The 8318-nt window shown below is 57.8% G+C and overlaps 2 protein-coding genes across 3 annotated transcripts; one reads left to right on the forward strand and one right to left on the reverse strand.

The window, feature by feature from the left end:
* Positions 1–8: 8 nt before the first annotated feature.
* On the forward strand, positions 9–4052 carry MRPS7 (mitochondrial ribosomal protein S7). Of its 2 annotated transcripts, none has more exons than XM_045985569.1 (5): positions 9–139; positions 800–991; positions 1107–1170; positions 2444–2611; positions 3390–4052. In XM_045985569.1, the coding sequence occupies exons 1-5, from the start codon at positions 72–74 to the stop codon at positions 3609–3611; spliced, it is 714 nt and encodes a 237-aa protein (XP_045841525.1). In that variant the 5' UTR covers positions 9–71; the 3' UTR covers positions 3612–4052. The 2 variants fall into 2 exon arrangements, with proteins under 2 accessions (XP_045841525.1, XP_045841524.1); XM_045985568.1 differs by having other exon boundaries at positions 138–266.
* MIF4GD (MIF4G domain containing) lies at positions 3898–7746 on the reverse strand. The gene is made up of 6 exons (XM_045985570.1): positions 7621–7746; positions 6599–6730; positions 5669–5778; positions 5334–5489; positions 5146–5238; positions 3898–4620 (listed from the first exon to the last, which is right to left on the reverse strand). Exons 2-6 carry the CDS (start codon positions 6678–6680, stop codon positions 4393–4395), a joined length of 669 nt encoding a protein of 222 aa, XP_045841526.1. The 5' UTR covers positions 6681–6730; positions 7621–7746; the 3' UTR covers positions 3898–4392.
* Positions 7747–8318: the final 572 nt, after the last annotated feature.

Below are 8318 nucleotides of genomic sequence, written 5' to 3' on the forward strand. Positions count from 1 at the left end.
TTGGATCGCGGCGGATAATGAGACGCCGAATGTTTCCTTTTGGCTCTTGCCTTTCGACCTCGGAGTGAGAGATGAATGCAGTGACGCACAGATTTAGGACCCTGCTTAGCCTTTCCCCGGTCTCCCGTCACTCGCTCAGGCACGCCAAAGGCAGCCTCCGTGGGGTCCTCGTGGCCAGCCAAGATGGCTGCCCCCGCGGGGAAGGTTGCGCGAGGGTGGTCGGTCCTGGCGCTGGGCCTGCGGAGTGCTGTCCCGCGGCTTCCAGGGTGAGAGGGCGGTAGGAAGCTGGGGTGCCCCTTGGGACTTCACGGAGAGACCTGTAGGGAAGGAAAGGGCCACAGTCAGACCAGGCGGGAACCTGGAGAGAGCCTGCGGGCCAGGATACTTCGGTCCAAAGCTCTGAATTGGCTGCGTGACTTCGCGCCAATGTGAAGGCGTAGTGATTGTCCCCCTGCCCAACGGGGTTCTGAGTCGAAGCTGAAAGCGCGCCCTTACCAAAGAGCTCAGAGCTGAGATTTTCGGGGGGCGGGAAGCGGAGATGCTTAGACAGGGCGCCTGTCCTCAGGTTCAGGAACCTCGCCTTATCGTTGGCACTTGACGAGAGGGAGACTTTCCTGGCCTGTTGGGGGAGGTCCTCCCACCTCTTAGGACAAGAGCCAGAATTATTGTGTTCAGGTTTGCCCAGCGGTCTCCGTGCCTCTCACTCGTCGGCGGGTTGGCCAACATGCCCATTATTAAGTCAAGCCTTTTCACTTGTGGAGTCAGCTTTGGCCGGCCTCTTCCTCTTCCCCCCTCTCAGGCTAACCCAGGTGAGGTGGAGCCGCTATAGTCCTGAATACAGGGATCCACAGACTGACAAGGAGTATTACCGCAAGCCCTTGGCGGAGCTGACTGAGGAGGAGAAGTGTGAACAGGAACTCAGGAAGACTCAGCTTATCAAAGCTGCCCCAGTAGCGAAAACAAGCTCTGTGTTTGAAGACCCCGTGATCAGGTTAGATGGAAGCAAATACTTTTGTTCCAGGGACGGGGACTGTACCAGGGAGGGTCTACAGTAAGGATTGGGATACAGCCTGGGAAATCTAAGCATTTTGTTTTTCTACTTGAAGTAAATTCACCAACATGATGATGAAAGGAGGAAACAAAGTACTGGCCAGATCCCTCATGACACAGGTAAGTAGCACGTCTCTTCTGTCTGCTTGCGTATACCTTTGTCTATGGCTCTTTCAGTTTAGTATAAAGAAGAACAGGTTCATATACTTGCCATTAGAATTGCCTTTCCTGTGTGGGGTACCTGGGTGGTTAAGCGTCCAACTCTTTTTTCTTTTTAAAAAAATTTTATTTATTTATTTGACAGAGATCACAAGTAGGCAGAGAGGCAGGCAGAGAGAGGGGGGAAGCAGGCTCCCCATTGAGCAGAGAGCCCGATGTGGGGCTCGATCCCAGGACCCTGAGATCATGACCTGAGCCGAAGGCAGAGGCTTAACCCACTGAGCCACCCAGGCGCCCCTAAGCGTCCAACTCTTGATCTTAGCCCAGGTCTTGGTTTCAGGGTCATGAATTTGAGCCCCATGTCGGGCCCCACGCTGGGCGTGGTGCCTACTTAAAAAAAAAAAAAAGAGAGAAAAAAAATTACCTTCTCTGGGATACCGTGGTGGCTCAGTCAGTCAGGTATTTGCATTGGGCTCAGGTCATGATCCCAGGGTTCTGAGATGGAGCCCCACACTGGGCTCCCTGCTCAGCAGGGAGTCTGCTTCTCCCTCTCCCTCTGTCCCTCCATTCATGCTCATACTCATTCTTTCCCAAAATTTTTTGGGGGAAAAAATGATCCTGGTGTATATGTGTGGAAGTGGTGGCTATAATGAAGGCCAGGAGGTGTCAGAACCACCGTTCACTCCCCCAGTCACAAATCTCTGTGGTCCTCCTCCAGGAAAGAGGAGGCCTTTAAGAACTTTGCCTTAGGGGCACCTGGGTGGTTCAGTCTACGCATCTGCCTTCTACTCAGGTGGTCCTGGGATGGACCCCTGCACTGGGCTCCCTGCTCAGCGGGAGGCCTACTTCTCCCCTCTCCCACTCGCCCGCTTGTATTCTCTCTCTCACCTGTCTCTCTGTCAAATAAATAAAATCTTAAAAAAAAAAGATGGGGCTCCTGGGTGGCTCAGCGGGTTAAAGGCCTCCTCTGCCTTCGGCTCAGGTCATGATCTCAGGGTCCTGGGATCGAGCCCCGCACTGGGCTCTCTGCTCGGCAGGGAGCCTGCTTCCTCCTCTCTCTCTCTGCCTGCCCCTCTGCCTGCTTGTGATCTCTGCCTGTCAAATAAATAAATAAAATCTTAAAAAAAAAAAAAAGAACTTTGCCTTAGAAGTGCTGAGAGAGGGTACTATTTCGGCTGGATAAACCCTTCAGGGAGCCCCGGGGCAGCATCTTCCAGTGTCTATCCCTTTGCAGACTCTGGAAGCTGTGAAGAGGAAGCAGTTTGAGAAGTACCATGCTGCTTCTGCTGAGGAACAGGCAACCATCGAACGCAACCCCTACACCATCTTCCACCAAGCTCTGAAGAACTGTGAGCCTGTGATAGGGCTGGTGCCCATCCTCAGAGGCGGCCATTTCTACCAGGTGAGCGGTCAGGGCCCGAAAGCAGGGCCAGAAAGTTCCCTACCCACGGAACAAGCTGGTAGTGGTTGGGTGGGGAACACTTGGGAGTGGGAAGGCCCAGAGTTGGGCTAGATTGATCGTTTTATAGGGATCAGGTTCTGTCAGGATCCGCCAGCCCCCCACGCCTGCTTCCGTTCCGTCCGTGATCCTGTGTTGTAAGTTGTCAGCCTTTCGTGGTGAGGGACGTGTAGAACTTGTCTTTGTACACCAGCGTCTAGAGTAGCACTTGACCCATGACTGGTGTTTTGTTGCCATTTCTTGAACAAGGCTCTCTCCTGGCATTTAATTGTGTTATTGTCATAAGCCAGTGTTCTTGGCTTCTGCTTTTTTAATGTAAACTTCATAAGGGTGGAGACTCATGAACGTCTGGGTCCCTGATGGCGCCTGGCATACAATGGCGATCTAGCAAATGATTCTGGACAAGAGGGGCTTGTTTTTAGGCACCCCTGATCTGCGTTGGCTGTCACCCCGGCTTGATGGGGCTTTTCCCAGCTGATGCTCGTATCAGCTGGACTGAGCTTCCATTTAGAGGTGAGAGAGGTCAGTGCCTAATGAGCGTGTGCTCGGTGAATGCCTCTGCTAACGGGTGAGGGCCCCCAGGGCTGCAGGGGACTCAAGGAGAAGCCAGGCCCCTCAGGAGTGTGGTCAGAGCTGGCCCAGAGGGAGCCTGTGGCTCTTCCTTAGAGCTCAGGGCGGGAGGAGGAGTCTTGGACTGACTTGCCGTGTCTTGCCTGTCCAGGTCCCTGTGCCACTTCCCGACCGGCGTCGTCGCTTCTTGGCCATGAAGTGGATGATCACGGAGTGCAGGGAGAAGAAGCACCGGCGGACGCTGATGCCGGAGAAGTTGTCGCATGAGCTGCTGGAGGCTTTTCACAACCAGGGCCCTGTGATCAAGAGGAAGCATGACATGCACAAGATGGCCGAGGCCAACCGTGCCCTGGCTCACTACCGCTGGTGGTAGGGGGGAGGCGCGGCGCTCTGCTGCACGAAGCAGTGGGGGCCACTGTCACGGCGAAAACCCCTTGTGGCCGAACTGGTTCCTCTTTAAGTGCATGCAGGCCTTGTAAGCGGGGAGCAACGTATTCGTGCTCGTCAGTCCTTTCTTTGCGGGCTAGAACTTGCTTTCCTGTCCCAGCTCCTCATAAAGCGGGAACGTTTCAATTTGGATTTCCCCCAGGTACTTCGGGCCCATCCAGCTTCTCTCCCTCTATTCAGGGTAGAACTTTGGAAGATACGAAAGGAAGCAGTTTTAATGTTAGAAAAGGTTTATTAGAAAATTCTCCCCCTGAACTGGTGTTGCGTGTGTGGTGGTACCTGCCGTTTACTAAAATCGACTGGAAATTTGTTTGTTTCCGAAGTGGTCCTTGTACAAGATGTATATAAAAAGCAGTTTCTGGTGTGACTTGTGCTCTGCTCCTCAGTATCCCAAAGTATACCACCAGTAGCTATGGGTACCCCTTTTACAGATGGGGAAACTGAGGCACCAGGATGGCTGTTGGACCAGTGGTTACACAGTACGGTGGGTGTTGGAAGCTGCCTTTCTCTGCCTGGCCCAGGCTGGAGGTGATGGGGGGGAAGCTGATGGGACGGTAGGGGCAGGTCTGTTTGGTGTCTTGCCTGGTCTCTGAACCCGGAGGGAAAGTGCTCAGGCAGGACTGCTGCGTGAGTGGGAAACCCCTATGAGCTGTGCAAGGTCTGGCAGGGACAGTCCTCCTGCTGGTGAGGCAGCCTGAGCCGGAAACCTAGTCGGAGACCTCGCTGTAGTAATACTTGTGGGCAGCGGGGGTCGTCTTCCAGCCGGCTGCCCGAAATTCGATGATCTCCAGCAGCAGCAGCTGGGCCAGGGAGCTGAGGCCGCTCGGGAGCAGGAAGCCGTCTCGGATCAGGACAAAGAGCTCATCCATGCGCGGTCGGTTCATCTTCTCCAGCTGCTCCCCCACGCGGTGCAGCTGCAGCACCAGGCAGTCCACCTGCAGGGGGCGTGGGAGGTGACCCCGGGGCGCACGGAGCCCCTTTGCGGAGCAGCACTGCTCCAGCTGTGCGGCCTCCTGTCCTGCTCCGGGCACCTGGTGGGCGTTCGCCACGTCTTACGTGAAAGGAGGCCAGTTCGGAACTGGCCTAAGGTCTCGCCGGCCAGGCTGGATGTGGGGCTTGTCTCCAAGCTGCCGCTTAACCCAGCACCCCACCCCCCCCAGCCCCCCGCCCCACCTGGCTCTGCGTTTCTGGGCCATCCGTATCCACAGCTGGACTCCCACCACAGGTTGGCTTTTCTGTTGGGCAGAAAGCCTCTGAGCCTGTAGGTTTTGGCTGCTCTCTGTTCTGCATAAACTCCAAGCCTGGCAGCTTGTCCTGGAACTGAGACAGGCCTTGAAGAGCCCCACCAGGCTCCTGCCCTGGGAAGTGACACTCGGACGCCTCCAGGAACAGTGGGCTGGTGTTCTGGGCTGAGCCAGGGCCGGCGCACCTCCCCAGCTGTCTGACCCTGGCTCACCCACCTCCTCCTCCTTGCTCAGACTGTCCGGCTGGGCCAGCCGGAAGAGGCAGTCGTAGACGGGGTTCACCAGGGCCATCATGGGCATGTTGTTCACCTGTGGGGGGGGAGAACAGGGAGGGGCCAGAGCACTGAGCGGCTGAAGACCAGCTCGGCTGTCTCTGCCTCCCAAGGTGGTGACGGGGGCCTCACCCTCAGGTAGTCAAAGATGTTGCAGATGAAAGTGACGTAGCAGACCCAGCCCTGCAGAGACCGGGCTCGCAGCTGCTCCCGAGCCTGGTACTCCTGCTGTAATCGGTTGAGGAGTCCCCGTCGGAAGACACTCTGGCCTGCTTGCTTGCTCTCAGCCTGTGAGCCAGGGAAGGGGCGGTGAGCCGGGGGCAGGCCATGGTGACCCCCACTCAAGCTTCAGCAGCTGAGGGCTGTCGGGTCTGACTCTCCACCTCTGCCCTGCTGGCCAGGCCTCCTGCCCTCCGCGGCGGCCTTTCCTGAAGCGTCTCCCCACTTCTCTACCTGTCCCGGCCCACCTGAATGATGGCATAGCACATGCGTCCTGCTTCTTTGCTGAACACACAGTCGTGCAGAGAATGGTCCACGATCACATTGGCCACCTTTTCCAAGTCCACGGCACCTGGATCTAGGGTAGAGGTAGGCGGGGAGTCTAGAGCTGCTGAATTACCACATCTGTCTCCCCTGGCTTCGAAGAAGGATCTGAGATGTCTTTACAAAAGGGCACTCCCATGATACGGGAGACCATTTAAAGAGACCAGACTTCCAGCTCCACTGGGAGACTGATGGCCAGTGTATGTGGCTGTTAGAGACTAATCAAAGAACGCTAGTTTTTAGGGCACATATTTCCTGGCACTGGGTTGCGGAAGGAGCACTGAATAACAATGTATTTGACAGCAATTTCAGGGAAGAAAATGTTCTTACAACACACATAACAGGAACCCCTGACAAGGGCAGGCTAGGCAGGGCCTCCCCAGCAGGCTTAGCTTGGCATGTGATGGGCTTTATGAATTGTTGGCTGAGTCAAACTTCTGTTCTGAGGGCTGCGGAAGGCACCGACCCAGGACAATGACTGCATCTCCTCTGCCAAGCAGAGTGCTTCATCCTGTCCCAAGTCAGCCAGCTCTGCACATTCAAGACGGCCTGCTGTGGTGACGCAGAAGCGAGGTCCAATGCAAGGGCTCAGGAGACGAGAATTCTGTTCTCTGGGCCCCACCCCACTCTCATGAGGAATTAAACTTTAAAAATGGCTTTACTGGCCGAAAGGTGACTTTATGATTCATACTTTCAATTACTGGCCTGAATGTAGCTCGTCCTCCAGCCTGTCCTGACTTCTATTCTCAGAAAGCAAAGGGACAGGGTTGGTTGGGCATTCACCAGGCTAAGGCTCAGGCCTCCAGGCCTGTCCCCTTTGCCCCTTCTCCGCAGCTCAGGGCTCTCGTGCTCACCTTTGAGTGCTGTCTTCAGCAGCTGCTGAGTCTCTGCATCAAAAGACTGGATTTTATACTCCTCTCTACCAGGATCCCCCATGACCGTTCAGCCCCAGCAGCTCTTTACTGAGGTGGGACTAAAGACAGCACCTGGGGAGGAGGAGAGGGGAAGGGAGAGGCCTCAGGTGTGCAGCGTGGGGTCCGGGTTTCTAGTTCTGCAGGCCCGGGGCAGGGCTGGCCAGCGCTTGGGACAGGTGCTCCCAGCCAGTCTACTGCCTTGGTTGGTTGGCTGAGGGCCCAGCAAGCTTGGCCTCTGGTGGAGACTGGGCACTAGCCAGGCACCCGCTGCTAAGTTTAGGAACCCCTGTAGCTTCTGGGATTACACGAGCCCAGAGAGGTTAAGGTGAACGTGCCAGCCGTCCAGTCTCCACGGGAGGCAGGGATGTTCTCGTTGATACAAAGGTTGGGGTGCGATGAGCTGCACTGGAGTGTGGACAGGGGCTTATCAGACACTCCCCTTGTCTATGGAAACCGGCCTGGAAACTGCTGCCCCACCTTCCAGGGGACATGTCTGTCCCAGCAAGGTTCCAATCCCCTGGCGACCCTTCCTTCTGCTTTGGTCAGAGTTCTTCTCAGTCCCCAAACCCGCCCCTCCAGCCCTCGGCCTGGCCAGTGTGGGCGGGTGCGGGGCCCCGAACTGCTCCTGTCCTGGACAACTTCTCCCGGAGACAGACTGGTTAAACTGGCCTCCCGGGCGGCGGAAACCCGGCCTTGCCCACTCAGGACTCCTAATTCCTGAGCTCCATTCTGAAGCCTTCCTCTTAAAGAAGGGGGGAGCGGGATGACGGGAGAGGTAGTCCCTGTTGGAGTCCCCTCTCCCGGCGCGATGCCCCCTGCCCGGTCGAAGGACGACCTCGGGGATCTCCAGAACCGGGCAGCTTCCCCGAGCTTGGAACGCCCTCCCGGGCGGGGCAGGAGAGCCGTCCGGGGTCCCGCGGGCGGGAGAGGCGGAGCCGTGGGAAAGGAGCCCCGGGACCCACCTGCCGGGCCGGCACCGCGCCCGCGTGCCCGGAGGCCGCTCGGCGGGCACGGCGCGCGCGCCCCCCCGTCCGCCGTGCCGCAGAGCTGGAACCAACCGCCGGGCCTCGCCGCCGCTTAGGTCATTTCCGAGCGCGGCGCCGGGGCGGGGCCAGCGTGGAGGGGCGGGTCCTTCCCGCCAGCGCCACCTGCCGGGGCCCTGCAACGCTCTCTTCGCCGCGTGTGTTCTGGAGGTCCGTGGCGGGGCCGAGGGGACGGCCTTCGACGTCGCCCCCACCCTGTCCGTACTCGACCCGTCCGCGCCAGGCCGGACCTTCCTCGGCCCAGAGGAAGCCCTTGGTCGCCAGCGGCGGCGCCTCCTGCCCCCGCCCCACTCTCACGCCCGGGGCTCCGGTTAAAACGGGATCCAAAAAGGAGATTAGGCGGGGCCGCGCGGCAGTGGGGGGGCCTGCGGCAGGGCAAGGATGGCTGGAGGGGCAGGAACTAAGAGGCGGCGGCCACCTACCCTCCACTTCTGACCCCAACATGAGACAAAGCAGGGGGCCTGTAAGGGCTGGATCAACCCCCCCACACCCCCTCTCCTACTCCAAATACAAACGGTACTGGTAAAATAGTTGAAAATCAACGAGCCAGCTCCAGAATAAGGACACCCTCCCCACGACCCCTGTTAGCTTGCCGCCGCCGCCAGGTGCTGCGAGTG

The sequence above is a fragment of the Meles meles genome, chromosome 18 (genome assembly GCF_922984935.1).
Source record: "Meles meles chromosome 18, mMelMel3.1 paternal haplotype, whole genome shotgun sequence".
Taxonomy (NCBI): Eukaryota; Metazoa; Chordata; class Mammalia; order Carnivora; family Mustelidae; genus Meles; species Meles meles.

Bases quoted from the DNA above. Each gene is read 5' to 3' on its own strand.
- MRPS7 (XM_045985568.1), top strand. From the start codon at position 184: ATGGCTGCCCCCGCGGGGAAGGTTGCGCGAGGGTGGTCGGTCCTGGCG. The intron at 992-1,106 runs GTTAGATGGAAG...TTCTACTTGAAG, and splicing joins TTTGAAGACCCCGTGATCAG to TAAATTCACCAACATGATGA. The intron at 2,612-3,389 runs GTGAGCGGTCAG...TTGCCTGTCCAG, and splicing joins GAGGCGGCCATTTCTACCAG to GTCCCTGTGCCACTTCCCGA.
- MIF4GD (XM_045985570.1), bottom strand. From the start codon at position 6,680: ATGGGGGATCCTGGTAGAGAGGAGTATAAAATCCAGTCTTTTGATGCA. The intron at 5,490-5,668 runs GTGGGCCGGGAC...CCTGGCTCACAG, and splicing joins TGTGCTATGCCATCATTCAG to GCTGAGAGCAAGCAAGCAGG. The intron at 4,621-5,145 runs GTGGGTGAGCCA...CGCCCCCTGCAG, and splicing joins GTCTGAGCAAGGAGGAGGAG to GTGGACTGCCTGGTGCTGCA.